Below are 16015 nucleotides of genomic sequence, written 5' to 3'. Positions count from 1 at the left end.
GTGACCATTAAAAATATTTTACAAGCATGCCATGATCTAAGCATATCTTTTAGCATATTACTTCTGATGTATTCATGTTAAACAAGTAATCGATATCTCTAATGTCACAGGATACGCTACCCCACCGTCCCATCAAATTTACTGGTTCTGGTCACCAACCTTTCACAACAATCGGTATATATGGCAATGGCATTACCAAACACCAATATGTTATATGAAGTAAAAGAAAACTTTGAGCAGATTTTACTGGAGATGAAGTATTAAAGTTCTGAATAAGACAGTGACAGTGTGTGCCCAGTCATTATCTTCTTAATGTCACCAATAATTAACCTATCTTTTGGTTGTAACAAAGATTGTAAGTGTTATTTAGGTGATAGTGACTCGTTTGAATTCTATATTTGATTGTGCAAGAATGGTAAGCTGAAACTGAACAGTGTTAGAATACACCCATTGTCCTGTCAAAAGTTTGTAAAATTTCTCTGATTTAATGAACAGAGGATAGAATGCCTTGCATTCACTTCGGTAGATACTATAGCTTAATATAAAATTGAAGCTGGCATTTCATCGCAGTTGCATTCAGAGTGAAATGGATGCAACAATGCTCTTTCAACAGAACTATTTACAAATTCCTGGCAGAAACACCATGCCACTAATTCCAAGTGAGAACAAGCTGGTATAACCTACAAAAACAGTACATCTGATGATGGGAAGAGACACTAAAACGGAGGATACGTTTTCTGTTATTCGAGGTGATAGCCTTTCTGATACAATGACAAATAAGCACCAAGCCCCAAGCCCAATTACAGTGGCGTCTTATGTAATGTTGTGTTGTTTCTTGTCTTCTAAATGAAACTTGGCATATTTCCTATTGGCAAAAAAAGAAAAAGAAGTCATGTCAAGGACTTCTTTTCTGCATAACATGAGCTGTGGAAGGACAGGTGAAATTCAGGTTGCTTTCTTCTTTCCAAATAATAAGTTCCATGAGTACGTGTCTCCTTTCTTTTCAGCAACTTCGACTCGCTTTCCCCCAATCTAAAGTCACTCAATCATGAATCTAGTTAAATTCTTTACCAATAACTCTAGTTAATTTTAGCTAGTAATATATGCAATTAATTAAAAAAAGATGAGAATCAGATTGCTAGCATAATAAAACTTGACTCAGAAATTATGATGCTGCAGTTTAAAGAAACAGTCCCAAATTGGCCACAAACATATAAAAAAATAACTATCCTGTGGAACAAATGTTATTTTCGGGTTTGAAGATACCTTGTCCATGAGCCAGTAGCCAATGCTTGGCATGTATTGCACTAAATACATAACTGCTAGTACAGGCTGAAAGAAAGATCAAAATATTGTTAATTGCAACATTTTCTTACAGAACATGGAAGAAATGTTTGCAGATGCAGGATTATGCCAAGTGTAATAGCTGTTATTCTTCTCCTTGAGAACTAAAAGATGAGAATAAATAATCTAGGTTATTGTACTGAGTGTTTCTCAACCGCATATTTAATCAAAGGAAAAGCCAATACCAAAGTTTGCCTCTATTGAAGAAGTCAATAATGGTATTGCCAAGATGGTGATTTAGAAATATTACCTCTTCAATGTGTACAATCCCAAGAAAACTGATAAGTTTGAAAGAAGAAAAGTTTTGAGATGTACAATCCGTTTTGAGTTCATGACCAAGTATATATTATTAATGACAATTCTAAATACCCAATGATCATACTAGTGTGTAACGCGATCAGTTGGACTGAAAAAGAAAAATAACAGTAAACAAGTATGGCAAAAGAAGTTTCTAATGGGAAAGCAATTACCTGGTATGATATCCAAGCTTCCTTCAAACCATGGGTTGCAGCAATAATTGTCAGTTCTGCACACCTTTCTGAAGATACGCGCTTCTACCAAAGTAATAGCATTCAGTAAAAACAAGAAACAAGAACAGAGTGATCAATCATCACTGAATGATGTGCATCTTGATAAATGTTCTGTCAGAATGAAAGAAATTAACAATCTGTCTCATTTTTCATTATTGTGAGACAGTTGCTACCGTACAAACTTCGCTTGTACAAGTGAAAGCCAGTTTTGATGATATAATTACAGGCAAGAAACTCACTTCAGAACTCTTCCTTTCTGAGGTTGCTACTCCATAGCCGTTTGATGTGTCTACTGGCCCAGGACAAACAATGGTCACCCTAATTCCTTTTTGGTAGAGCTGCACTACCACAATTGAAAAGGAGATAAGAACTAGACGAAAATAGCAAAATTGTAACAGAATTTATCATTAATCAAATGCTAAACTCGAGCACTCTCCTCATAAGTAACAAGAATAAGCAAAACAGTCAACACTAATCAGCATCGGCCCACCATAAGCCAATCAAACATTAACCCTCATGTAGTCTAGTACATTTGTTTGTTAATCTCCACTTTGATGTGTCAAAGGAAGGACTAGCATTTCAGGTTGGATATACTTCCGAAAGGTTTAGTTTTGACTGTTATATGATCTATTAACGATTTAATCATCAAGTGATAAAAGTTAACAAACCAACAGTGCTACTATAACCCAAGGACACTACATATATATCATCATTAAAGGCATCAATCACATAGAAAATCATAAAAAGGTAAGAACTTTATAATCTTGGAGCAGTTGATAAACTATTAACTGTAGCCTGCTATGTCAGAAGATACAAATGAATAAACAAGACCTCTTTTGTCTTTGTGATGAATTAGTTAGCAGGCAAATTCAATCTTTAATATACTTGTTGGCATGTATTCCACTCAAATAATCAAGGATCTCTTCTCACAACCTCACCCATTGAAAGCTAGCCCAAATGGTTATAAAAATATTGACTATAATGCAATAAAATGATAACATAAAAATTTCTGAAGATGAACTTTATGTGCATACCTCAGAACGCAAGGATTGAAAATACCCATTAAGAGCAAATTTAGAAGCAGAGTACACAGCCTGACCTGGCGCAGGTACTTTCCCTGCGGCACTGCTCATCTGCCCATGAAGTACAGATCTTATGTGAATGACAATTAGAGTAACATAAGTAACAGGGTGGTCGAATTTTCAAAGTCAAGGCTGATGCTTGTAATAATTTTTCTCATGGTCCATAAATCAGGCGTTATTCTTTTCATGTCCAGATGCTCAAAACTTTTTATTCTAAAATAAATACTGGTAAAAATTGTGACTGTCCATCTCCACATACCACAACAAAATGGCCTCTGCCTCGTTTCAGCATAAAGGGTGCCAGTAGCCGTGTAAGAGATAATGTCCCCAGAACATTAATGTTGAATGTTGCCTATTTCAAAATCAGAAGTACCATTAGATAAATCAAAAGGAGCTGCAAATAAACAGGACAGGAAAGTATATTGGCAATCCTTGTATCTATATGGTATTGACTAGATTTAACTTGAGAAAATTGCAGGCAGTACACAGCTGACTGACTGACTAAGGGTAGAAGTTTCAGTTCGAAAAAAGGGACTAGACCTAACCATCAGATGCCCAAGAATTCTATCCATATAATACCTTAAGACTTTCCTCAGTTGTATCCAGAGCTGTTGATTTCTGCCGAAAAGCCAAAAATTGGGTCAATATACAGTCTTTCTCTGCTAAAAGTGCTAACCCAAAGTAAAGAGTATTAGCAATTCATCACTCTTATGCATCGAACAAACAGCTTTATGATGGTGTTGTGACCTGGTAACTACTGAATATTCAATTTAAAGCTAAGAAGCAAGCAAGATGTCATCCTTTTTTCCCTGTAAAAGCCCCAAATACAGTATGCATTTCAAAGAGTCAAAGTAATCATATGCATGAATGTCAAGAAACCATTCCCCAAAATAGAAATATCTACTCACGGGGCGCTCATAGGCTGCATTATGGATCATATAATCAATACCAGCTCCAGAGAAAAAGGACTCCGCTTTCTCTACAGCCTCTTTAAGTGAGTCTTCACCAGATGCCAAATCCAGAGGTAAAATCTTTACCTCATCAGGTGCATGCTTACCTGTTTATGTGCCAATCACATGTTAGAGAAACTGTAAAGAACCAATAAAGATTAAAGGCTTTGTATAGCTTCAAATGAACGGATACACCTTTAAGTTGATTCTTAACTCGCTCTAGTTCAGCCTCATTCCTTGAAGAAAGAATGAGTTTGGCGCCTAAACTTGCCAATTGTTTAGCAAGGATCTCACCTTAAATCAAGCATCAAAAGGGAAATAAGATAAAAAGCATAGGTAGAAGGAGTTAGTAGCAAGCCCCATAAACATAGCTGGACCAGATGTACTTTATTATATGTAATGACAAACAGAAAAGTATACCATTTTGCATTTTAGTTGCAATATTTAAGGTCGTTTAAACTAGATGTTCATACAATCGTCCATCAGCAATGAAACGAATTTCATCAAGTTTGTTAATATTTGATGTCATCCTTTCAGACTAATCTGAGTTTACTCCATCAAAATTCAAAGAGTATATGCCTAAAGTGCTACACAGGACCCTTCCTCCATTCTGAAGACAATGTTGGGCTCTTGCTTTCCCACTAAAGGAGAAATACAACCTGATGGACTGCCAACAAACACCCATTACTTTTAAATAAAAGCAACAATGAGATTCCAAGTCAATCTGCAAGACTTTGTCTTTAATGCTAATAAGATTTAGGTAGGACATACAAAAAGCTTGTGATCGTTATTAACAAAAATGAGAAAAATCTCTGGCGGCAATAACAATGAAATGGCAGCAAAGAATAAATCTTTTGGATTCACAAATATAAATACACTTTTAAATAATACATGTACACAATAAAGCCCAGAACTTCAATGTTTGTGCATATCAAATTCACATCAACAGGGAAATTTGATTAGAGAAAATCATAATACCAACATTGGATACATCAGTTGATAAAACAAGTACCTATCCCCCGGCTGGCTCCAGTAATCCAAACAACCTTAAAGGGGAAAAGCAAAAGAAAATCAACATTTCAAAAAAAAAATGATACACAAAAAACAAAAACTGCCTTCAGAAAAGAAAAACATATAAAGACTACCTTATCCTCAATTTCTTCACGTCTTACGTGCTTCTTAGATATCAACGTGAAGTCCCCTTCGATAAATCAATCAAATTAGAAAAGAAAGAGATTAAAGTAGACACAAGAAGCTGCAATTGCAAAGTTTCAAAAGCTAATATAAACGAGCAGATGATAAAATGAATAACAGGGGTTTGGAGAATTACCATCAGAAGTGAGGAACTTATAGAGAAAAACAAAGAAGAGAAGGAGAGCTGGAAAACCGAAGAGCAAAAGCAGCATCTTTAGAATTTAGCTCAGTTATTGTTAGCTAACCAACTGAAATAAACTGACTCTGCCTCTTGTCTTTCTTTGTACATCTTCTTTTGGAGCTTCAATGATACTATCAATGCTACGTTTTCTTTTTGTGCTTGTACTGTTTTTGTCGGCCTCGTACCCAGCCCAGCCCAGCCCAGCCCAACAATATTTCTATTCTTATTATAATAGAAAAATGCTTTAAAATATCAAGATAGAGGAAATATTACGTCACCTACGCTGCTAATAGAATAGAATAATTATATAGGACACGTATTGAACACGAGTGCTTAAACTGTAATAATACTTATATTATACCCTAAATTTTTAAAAAATATTATTTTGAGACTATTTGTTTAATATTTAGTTTTATAAATATGTAATAAAAAGTTTAATATTTATTTATTTTTATTTTAAAATGATCTTTGAAGTTTATATGCTTTTAACTTAATAGTTTTTGAAAGTAACATTTGAAGAGAATATTTAATTTAAAAAAAAAATTACATAAATGATATATTCCTGTTTTGTTCTTTTCATAAAAGAATGGCTAATGTTTAATCCCCATTATGAAAAGAAACTTAAAATATTGTTGGCCTTAAGAAGCATCCTTTAGATATTCTTTTAAAAAAACAGTTTGAAATTATTGGTCAATTGTTTTAGAGTTTATAATTAAAACATGTTAATTATCCATTTTTTATTAAATAAATGTTAAATTATCTCTTAAACAAAGTTATTCTTATAGGTAATTGCTTGGTGTTGCTACTTCTCATTTTTTGTGAAGCAGATACATTATATAAATTCAGCCCACTTCCATCAATAATTATTTAAAAAAATAAACAAAAGGAACAATAATAATATAAAACTATGCAATATTCAAAAGCAAATGTACTTCATTTATTTATTCTAATTTTCTCACTATGGTCTCCATGCCCAAATCTTGACTCAGAATAAAGTGATTCATATGCTTCAAACTTTGACCAAAATAATAATAATAATATGGTTTATATTACAAATAAGTATAAGTAGAAATTCATATTAGCTTCCAATATTCACTATCTCCATTCCGGTCTCTTAATTTATTCCTTAATCAACAATGAGCCCTTTGCAACTTATGAAAATAACAATTGCCTCCTAATGTCAATGAAAGTATGATTTGGTCACTAATTGCAAATTTATGCAATTCTTTTTGAAAAATTAGGGTTTAAATTACAATCTAGGATTTGGAAATTTTTTAATAGAAATAAGATCTACTTTGGTCCCTGAGTTTATCACATTAGGTCAAATCACCCTTTACTCTTCACAATACATATCACATGCTCTCAAATAATTAAAATATAAAATATAATTAATTTGAATGAAAAGAAAATCCCATGCTAAACTAGTTTAGAAAGGTAAATATAATATTTTAGAAGGCACATTGAAAATTATTTAGTTTCTCTAATCATCATACTGTGCTAGTTTGTTGTCACATATTAATAGATTTTATTAGTCCTCTCTGTATATAGATGTATTTTTTCATTATTATCCTTAAATTTTATTCACCATATTCTAAATTTTACTTTGAAATATTTTGTAAATTTTGGACAAAATATTGATATAAATTTTAACTGTTAAAAGAATATTATTTAAATCTAAATAAAACTACATCATCAAAATCAAACAATTTTATTTTCTTTCTTCTTTATAATTTCTTATATTTAATGACTCCCTCTCTTAGATAGATGATATATATTTAATTTTCTTGAAAAAATCTAATACTTAAAAGTGTTATGTATTGAAAAATGTGAATTTTTTTTTTCACACTGGTTGATTATTTTCCTTTTTTTTTTTTTAATTTTCTTATAATCCAAACATTATATTTTAGTATAAATATTCTGTACAACTTATTTCAAAATTGAAAATTATAATAATATTAAAAAAAGAGACCTAAAGCACTATGCCACAATTAAGTAAACCCAAAGTAAAAATCTAATTTAAAAATAGTCCATAATACAACTACACAACCAAAAATTCATCAAAATACTGAAAATTGGAAAAAAAAAGAAATATAAGAAAAAATTTCGTATTACTGATATGGTTTAAGTGAAACCACTGTAAAGAGTTGTATTGTAATGGAACCAATTGAAATTATTAGGGACGAGTTTTGAATGACATCAAAACCTGGGGGCTGCAGATGTAAATTGACCCCTTTACAGACAAATTTATCCAGATATATATTCTGATATCAAAGGACTTATGTGTCACCTCTTCTCTTTCTCTCTACTCCCTAATTCTTTTCCAGGAAAAGTTTTTATTTTTCCGGGAAAAAAGGGTTCACAAAGAAAAGAAAAAGAAAAAGAAAAAGAAAAGCTGCCCAGAAAGAAAATCAGCTTTAGAAACACTGGGTAAAAGAGAATCAATTTAGTCAGAGATGTCCACAGCCTTAGCTACTATGAGGCTCTTATTAACCACTACATCTACTGCCTCTTTTCTTTCTTCTTCTTCTTCTTCTTCTTCTTTAGATTTTCCTTCCAAATCCCTTAAAACAGGAAATCCTATTTTCAATCATTCATGTCCTGCCAGAAGAAAGGCTCTTTCACTCTCCAACCTGACGGTAATTCCCTTTCTTTGTTCTTCGTATTTATTTTTATCATTGGAGTTCCATGATTGGGCCGTGTTGTTTTAGATGCAAGATTTTGTTATATTTTGTGCTTTCAATTGGATTGAAATTAATTTTATGCACCCACTATGACAATTCTCAAATTTGCACTAGTTTTTGGTTTAAGATTAGATTTTTATAAGTAGGTTATGTTTGTTTTAATCTCTATTTTTCTCAAGTTTACTCTCTCTATGTGAGTGACGGAACTGAAGGTAATGGTATCTTCTGCCTATGTGTGTAAGAGTTGTGCTTGAAGGTTTTCAAAGTTTTTAAGGCAATTGAAGGGGGCTATTCTCGATTTATATTCCGACTCGGAATACCTCATTTATATATAGTATTTGAAGATATGCTGTAGTTAGGCATATTCAGAAACCTGGAGCCTGTTTCTCACTGTAATGGTTGCAATGACGTCTTCTTTAACAGTTCACCAAATGATTGGATTGATTGAGTTAAACTATACTGTTTGAGTCTCCATATACATATCTCGATCTCCTTGATGCTTCTTTCTAAATTTCATTTGATAGATCTGCGTCTTCGCTTTTATAGCAACCAGTTAGTCTCACTATGTTTGCTTTAAGGAAATGGAGAAGCTTTTGGCTCTGAATAATAGCACAAGAAGTAACAGGTAAAGGCATATTGCAAGAAAAGGGTACCCGGACTGGGTGGTACCATATTTTCTGTAGGCAAGAGACTTTGGCCTCTATAAGGTCAATAGATATATATCTGGAGAAACCTAGGATTGCCATGTTTAAGATGCTATATGTCAAGATAGGTTCTTTCAATTCAATTGCAGGATTTGTCTTACATGTCGGTATGACTTTCATAAAGGGCACATATGTTTGATCAAATTTAGCGATTTTTATCTGTTGGGTTGACAATTGAGATTTGGCAGTTGTTGCCTCAATAATTTGGTAGAAAATTGTGTTACCATTTTCCAAGGGCAGTTTTGATTTCCTTGAAGTAGAGGAGGAGGAAATAATTGTCATTCCCTCTTTCCCCTTAAATGTTATCCGTTGCTAAGTTAAACATGGGGCTTCTTAATTTAAAAGGAAGAAAAGCAAGGGAGTGAGAGTTTCTGGGTATTCTTCTATTAACTGGTTACCTGAGAGAAGCCATAAAGAAATTAATATTATCACTCTCATCTGGAGATTGCTTCTTGTGTCAAATTGTAAATGTATCGGAACATGTAACTTATATTACACATTTGTAACATTACGGGAGGGTCTATTAACGGAATGATAATAAGAGGAAAGGTTGTTTCATTTGTTTAGAAATTTTGTTTCCTTTGAGGATTTGACAATTAAAAGGTAATGGGAGTTGTGGTGATATTAAACAAGCTGCACCCTCACTAGAAAAATTAATATTTTTCCCAGTATTTACAAAACCTTTTCCAAACTTAAAATTTCCTGTGTGTTTATAATGACACCTTTCAGTTTCTCACTTTATTATCAATGACGATGAAAGGTTTTGCTAGAATTGAGTTGATGTAGTGGTATATCTTTGTGTTCTTTTTCTAGTGAGGGTGATCAAGCAGACTCAAGTTTTAATAAGCTTTTTAAGTGTCTATATAATTTTAAGATAAAGTTGATTACTGATATTAAGTCAACATCAAACATGGCTTAAAAGTCATGTGAGCTCGAGCTTGTCTGATCACCAATTTCTTGTTCAGTTGGTTTTCACTAATGATTTACTACCAGGTCCTCTGTTTTTATGTACTGGCAATAGTGGCTTTGTGGGTATATGAGAAGAGATCAAGATATGGATTCTTGGAAAGCTGAAGAGGAGAACTTGGTGTCCATGTTTGGTCCTGATGAAGATACTGGCACCCAAATTCCAACCCAAGCCCAATCCCTTGTGGAAGGATCAAGCACTGTAGTGGTGGCAGAATATAAGCCTGTTCCTGATGTAGACTATCTGCAGGTATGTAATCTTTTAATAACAATTCCTCATCAGTGGTTCATTGTAGAAAGAAAAAAAATTCAACCTGATGCAACATTGCTGGACGGCGATGCAATAACTTAACACTTTGATAGTCTCGCTGGTTGAAGAGCAATAGCCAATGAATGCTGTTTAAGATGCTCTTGACCCATTGACCCTTGACTATCTCATCTCAGCATTTTATTTCAGATGATAGGTTTTATCCTTTCTGATAGCAGGTGGTCCCCATAAATCAGATGATTAATGCATTTCTTTTTTGTGATAACATTCTTTTAACTATCTCTTGTTATTGTGTGTTGGGTCTCAAATAAATAATTTTGTTTTAGGTCATGCCTTGTGTCTGCTGGAATAAACACACTCTAAAGTCACAACTTTAAGCGATTAATTTCCAGTTGCTTTGAAAACTGTAATCAACATCAGATTTCAAATATCTATGTAATTTTTTGCAGGAGTTATTGGCCATTCAACAACAAGGACCTAGAGCTATTGGCTTTTTTGGGACAAGGAATATGGGATTCATGCATCAGGAACTCATTGAGATTCTTAGTTATGCATTGGTTATAACAGTAAGATGCGTCAACTTCAGTTCTGCATGTCTTCACTTTATATATGGCATTATGTTCTGTTAAGCCTACCAGACTTCTTCTAATATCAAGTCTCAGCATGTCCATATCTTTGAAAATATTAATCTTGTATTCCTGAAGTTACTGCATAAATTTTGGTTGCAGAAAAATCACATTTTTACATCAGGTGCATCTGGGACTAATGCGGCTGTTATCAGAGGTGCTCTAAGAGCAGAGAAACCTGAGCTGCTTACAGTTATCTTGCCTCAGAGTCTGAAAAAGCAACCTCCTGAGAGCCAGGAATTATTGGCCAAAGTAAGAGTTTAGTGATGACATTTATTCTTGTCATTCTTTGTCAGTCTAGCTATTCTATACCTCTTTTCGTCAATTGAATTCTTATTACCTAAAGATTAGCACCTTTTGGAGCCATAATTTTTTCTGTATTATGTCTTCAATGTGTGTTCTGCTTCTTACATTTACTGAAGGAAAGTCAAAGTTACAGACTTATACAGTCAAACTTGTACATATGATGTATTACTTCATTCTTCTTGGGTGAAATAATTCTCATTAGACAGCATTCTAAATTGTACCTTCTGAGCATTATTTTCATTGAAAGATTATGAATACATGCTCGGAGAAGTTTTGGGTGACAGACTGGCATTCTAACTCAGGACAGTTTTTTGTTTGAACTTATCTATCTCGAAGTCACATTTTCTTTTAAAGAGCCAATATGTGCTTCTGGTATAGCAATTGAAAAGAGAGATTTCTGCTCTACACAGGGAACACACAGACCCTGAGTCATTCTGACAAACTACAGCACAAGCTTATACAGTTAGAGAAACTTGCAGCCAGTGTATTTGATGTTTGTTGCTTATAAGAGTAATATTTTGTTGTAGATCATTGTACAAACTATGAGTCCTGGGTATAAGCTAGTGGCAGAAGTTCTTGTGCTTGATGCTTCAAACATGTGATATTAAATTTCACTATAAATGTGTTTAATCTATTGTTATACTTCTTTTAAAAGATTGAATTTGGGAATTGAATGAAGGCATAGAGAGGTTCTGAAGGAAAACAATATTGAGCATTGACAGGCCAAGTATCAAGGAAATTTCAGCAAGTTCAGTAATTGAAACTAACAATTGCCGACCACTTTTGGCAACTTATGATGTTATACTAATTCCTTATGATATTGGTTGGGTTGGCAGGTGCAGAATGTGATAGAAAAGCCTCACAATGATCATCTACCACTGATTGAAGCTAGCAGGTTTGAGCTAACTTCTTATTCTTATAGTATGTATAATTGACTTATGCAAGTGTCCAGCTCATATGGAGTGGGTTAGTAATTCCTTCTTTGCATCGTTCTTTGGTCTTGGGCATGTAAAACAAAGTAGGCTAACTGATTCTGGAGCTCAAATTGTAGTCATAAGTTCTACTTGCATAGTATGCCTAGGCCAGAGAACGAGCTTTGATGTTCTAATGGGCCATTAGCTACACAACAGAGGGTAAGCTGTTATCTTGCACTCACAATGGAGGTGATAACATGTTTAGCATGGGGGAGAGGTATTGATTTCAAAAGCAAAGTGCTCTTGCCACTTGTATAGGCTTCAAATATTCCATCAATCCCGCTATGTAGTTTACCAATCATGACTGCCCCTGATATATATCTTTAACTTTTCTAATAAATTCTTATGGTAAAATTGCAGGCTGTGTAATATGGACATCATATCACATGTACAGCAAGTCATTTGCTTTGCCTTCCATGACAGCAAGTTACTCATGGAAACTTGTCAAGAAGCTAAAAACCTGAGGAAAATTGTGACTCTCTTTTACCTGGACTGAAGCAATTAGTTCAGTTGTCTATATTATGTTTTGAGAGGAAGAGAGGGAGGGATTTTAATTTCTATTTTTTTGGTAATTCTTTTGTCTGTAAATTAGGAGATGGAATTTGGGAAGAATTGCTTTTTCAGTTTGCAAATTGGTGGAAGGGAGCCAATTTGCTCCTCTTCAATGGAAAGATGAGAAATAGCTTCTTGTTCACTAGTTTTTAGCAGAAGAAGTATATTTTAGTATATCTCATTCAATAACATCCATGTATTCTGTTGGCAATCCTCATAACAAAACCTTTTTGTACGTTGTGTTCTTGAAATTAACATGGGCAAACACTGGTTCTAATCTAATCATTCATTCAGGTGAAAGCCCCTCAATCTGTAACAATAATAATAATAATAACACACTTACCCTGTTGAAGTGCTGATTGAAGAGCTTGCAGCAACACTCTGAAGCTACTTCTGAAGCTAGTATTATCAGAAGAAACATTAACTGATCTGAAAAATAATATCTATCTGGACTCATAGAGCTAGTTTGTACGAGGTATTGTATTAGAGTATCGTCCTGAGAAGGATGAAATTGTAATTTTGTACATCATAAGAAGGACTAAGGTGCAGTTAGTAATTCATTTCAAAACCCCTGGTACTAAACCTTGAATTTTTTTGCCTCCAAACGGCATCGTTTCTAAACCGAATACGAGATATTTATCTCTCTAATTTTCTTTTCCTCCGCCAACGCAAAGCAGAGAGACCTCGAGCACTTTCACTTTTGCTCAACAAACAAAGAAATGGCGGCGAGAGGAGCTTTATTAAAGTACTTGAGAGTGAATGTACAGTCTGTACCTCAAAACCCTAGAGTAGGCCAGTTCTCTCTGACATTCAACTCGATACTACGTCGTTTCTCGGAGGAGGTTAGGGGTTCTTTTCTCGACAAATCTGAAGTCACAGATCGTGTCATTAATGTTGTCAAAAACTTCCAGAAGGTCGATCCTTCTAAGGTAATAATTCCCTTTTCATTTCCAAGATTCAAACTTTTGTTAAATTGATTTAATTTTCTTCCAGTGGAATCGTGTCTTATCTTTATTTTATAATCTTTATTTTTTGTTACTTTTGCTGTTCCTCAGGTAATTTTTTTTTTTTATCTTTAATTGCTGAACTATGGAAGTGATATGATTTTAGGAATATTTAAATTGATAAACAGATTATTAACCATAGTAAGGTTCTGCTATGTGAACGGAATGTGTTTTTGTATCGGATTGGTTAGTGACATTGTAACTCAAAAAGTTCTAGTATTTACCAGACTTCATTTATGTAAAGTATTGCCAGATGTTTTATGTTTACTGGGACTTATGTGATGCTGAATTGTTTCATTTGAATGAATCCTCTTAGTGATTATTAGGTTTTGTATCATGGGAGCTTTGGCCAGTGTCTTTGAATGCTCTTTTCCCATGGATATCGACTCACTAAAAAACCTGGATCAAAAGTAGAGATGGTGCAACTTTTGTGAGTTCACTATGCAAAGAACTTGTCACTTAATTTACAAGACACATGGGAAATTAGACCTTTTGTTGTGATGTTGATGGTTTTCTTGTTTGCCTTCTCTTCATTCCCTTATTAGTGTTCAATAAGGTAGATAATATAACCTTATCTCGATGACTAGAATGGATTAAGGAGATGCGTATTTATTTTTGGAGTTCTTTTGCTAATTGATTTAAAGGAACTAAAAGAAGCAATTTTATCTTTTTAAATTTCTCACACTTCTGAATGTATTAAAATAAACTAAGGATGTGAACATGGATAATCAATTATATGATCTAACACTGCATATGTGGAAAGTTGATGCACTTGTCTGGCATGAGCAAGTGATTATGCTATTAGAAGAGCATTCGGCCACATGTAAATGAATTTTCATAAATCAGCCACCAGAGAAAGAGACGATATTGAGTTTTGGAGATTAAAGGCACTGGCGTGAACTGGATTAACCTTGCTAAACACAGTCTTCTCTTCATCCCAACCTGGATTATTCATCTTTAAATGATTTCAGCACCTGTTTTTACATGAGACATGGATTCAACGAGTAGGGTTAGGAAATTTGGCATCTGTAATTCACTGGATTTTGAAGAGGTGATTTGTAGTTAGCAGTGTTGAATAAATGTCTCTTTGAGTTAATTAATCTTGAAGGGTTTTGTTATTAGTTTGGAACAATGGCACTTTTGGTGATTTATCGCAAATCTTTTATGTTTAGGAAATTCAGTGATCTGCTATTTCTGTGCGTTCGCTGGCTCACATTGTTTAGGAAATGCCTCAAATAAAGAAAATCATGTTGAAGTCATGTTGAACTAGATTTGAGAATTTTGCACAATTCATTAGCTTTTGACTTTGCTGCTGCCATAGTCCTAAGTTATTGGCAAGGCTCATGTATTGCCAGATGTATATGGACTAGAAGATGAGGTTGGCATTTCAATATGCAAAATGCAGTGTAGTACAATGTCAATAATTTCTCTCTTATTGAGTGTTTGATTCCCTTGGGGAATTTGAATTTCCCATAACTGCATAGCAAAAGTCACGAGCATGCTGATGACGATGATCCTGTAGAATGGACAGATTTGTTGAGGACAAGTGATTCTCTTTATAACTTGATGATTTCATATTTATATTGGCAGCAATGCTCTTATATGTTATTAATTTTAGGTTGAGAAAGTGCATCTCTAGATTGATCATGCATTTAGTCTTAGTGCTTTGGAAAGAAATTTGGTCATGTGACTTATGTTGATGTAAATGCAATCTTGTCCAGGCATCAATTTTTAATTAGGTGATATGAAAGTAGACTATTCTATTAGTAAGTTCTAAAAAATATTTATCAGAGAATTTAAGAAAGTAAGAAAACTATGTATCCTTTTCTGCTCTCCTTGTCCAAAATAACAGAAAAGATTCTAGCTTCTAGTTTATGAATGGTCTAAAAGACATTTATCTACAATGTTGGTTGATGTATTTTTATCCTTTTCAGGTCACACCAAATGCCCATTTCCAGAATGATCTTGGTTTAGATAGTTTGGACACTGTGGAGGTTGTGATGGCCCTGGAAGAAGAGTTTGGGTTTGAGATCCCAGATAACGAAGCAGACAAGATCAGTTCCATCGAACTTGCAGTCAACTTCATATCTTCACACCCTCAGGCAAAATAGGGAAACTGTCGAGGCAAAAGCCCTGTTTTGTTCTTTTTCTTTGAGAAATTAGTTGCATCAGTAACATTGTCGAATTCCTGTCCCCCTCGGGTTTGTCAATTCCTGAATTGTGTTTGAAGAGTATTTTTTTTTTTTTGTCTCTTTTTGGTATTTGGGACTAAAATGCTGTCCTTCCAGTTTAAGAGAATTGTAATGGTCCAATGAGCAAAACTGCTGCCCGACACTAGTTCATTGCCTATATAAAGGTCTCATTTCAATAAAAGATTCATAGGCTGATATGATGGGTGTGTGAAAATCTCTGTATGTGAAGAAATACAACTATATATTAGATTGGTAACATAGGGGTAAGTAACCATGACTCGCGGCAATTCGTTTCTTTGTGAGAATTATAGCTGTTGGTTCTTTTAAGTGTAAAATTCTCGTCAGGGTGAAAGTTTACTTCTAACATTATTCTGGCCGCCGGTTAAATGTTCTCTTCTCGGTTCTCATGCAATTCTTTCTTTAACCAAGTTCAGGGCTTTTAGATCTCCTCAGCTCCCGGC

At 34.1% G+C, this 16015-nt stretch overlaps 3 protein-coding genes across 5 annotated transcripts; 2 read left to right on the top strand and 1 right to left on the bottom strand.

Annotated features, from left to right (window-relative positions):
• Nucleotides 1-536: 536 nt before the first annotated feature.
• Nucleotides 537-5440, bottom strand: LOC8274255 (dehydrogenase/reductase SDR family member 7). Of its 2 annotated transcripts, XM_015716621.3 has the most exons (12): nt 5237-5436; nt 5052-5107; nt 4919-4952; nt 4102-4200; nt 3865-4013; nt 3536-3574; nt 3216-3308; nt 2909-3007; nt 2114-2212; nt 1815-1898; nt 1267-1332; nt 537-1032 (listed from the first exon to the last, which is right to left on the bottom strand). In XM_015716621.3, the coding sequence occupies exons 1-12, from the start codon at nt 5310-5312 to the stop codon at nt 946-948; spliced, it is 981 nt and encodes a 326-aa protein (XP_015572107.1). In that variant the 5' UTR covers nt 5313-5436; the 3' UTR covers nt 537-945. The 2 variants fall into 2 exon arrangements, with proteins under 2 accessions (XP_015572107.1, XP_048233256.1); XM_048377299.1 differs by lacking the exon at nt 4102-4200 and having other exon boundaries at nt 5237-5440.
• Nucleotides 5441-7560: 2120 nt separating this feature from the next.
• Nucleotides 7561-12500, top strand: LOC8274257. 2 transcript variants are annotated; one of them, XM_002514769.4, is made up of 6 exons: nt 7561-7917; nt 9688-9882; nt 10350-10466; nt 10629-10778; nt 11669-11727; nt 12167-12500. In XM_002514769.4, exons 1-6 carry the CDS (start codon nt 7735-7737, stop codon nt 12300-12302), a joined length of 840 nt encoding a protein of 279 aa, XP_002514815.3. In that variant the 5' UTR covers nt 7561-7734; the 3' UTR covers nt 12303-12500. The 2 variants fall into 2 exon arrangements, with proteins under 2 accessions (XP_002514815.3, XP_048233413.1); XM_048377456.1 differs by having other exon boundaries at nt 7775-7917; nt 9660-9882.
• A 472-nt stretch (nt 12501-12972) lies between these two features.
• Nucleotides 12973-15751, top strand: LOC8274258 (acyl carrier protein 2, mitochondrial). Its single transcript, XM_002514770.4, has 2 exons — nt 12973-13287; nt 15297-15751. Exons 1-2 carry the CDS (start codon nt 13078-13080, stop codon nt 15471-15473), a joined length of 387 nt encoding a protein of 128 aa, XP_002514816.1. The 5' UTR covers nt 12973-13077; the 3' UTR covers nt 15474-15751.
• Nucleotides 15752-16015: the final 264 nt, after the last annotated feature.

The sequence above is a fragment of the Ricinus communis genome, chromosome 7 (genome assembly GCF_019578655.1).
Source record: "Ricinus communis isolate WT05 ecotype wild-type chromosome 7, ASM1957865v1, whole genome shotgun sequence".
Lineage (NCBI taxonomy): Eukaryota > Viridiplantae > Streptophyta > Magnoliopsida > Malpighiales > Euphorbiaceae > Ricinus > Ricinus communis.
The sequence above is the reverse complement of the archived record's forward strand: the minus strand, read 5'-3'. Positions and strand labels throughout refer to the sequence as shown.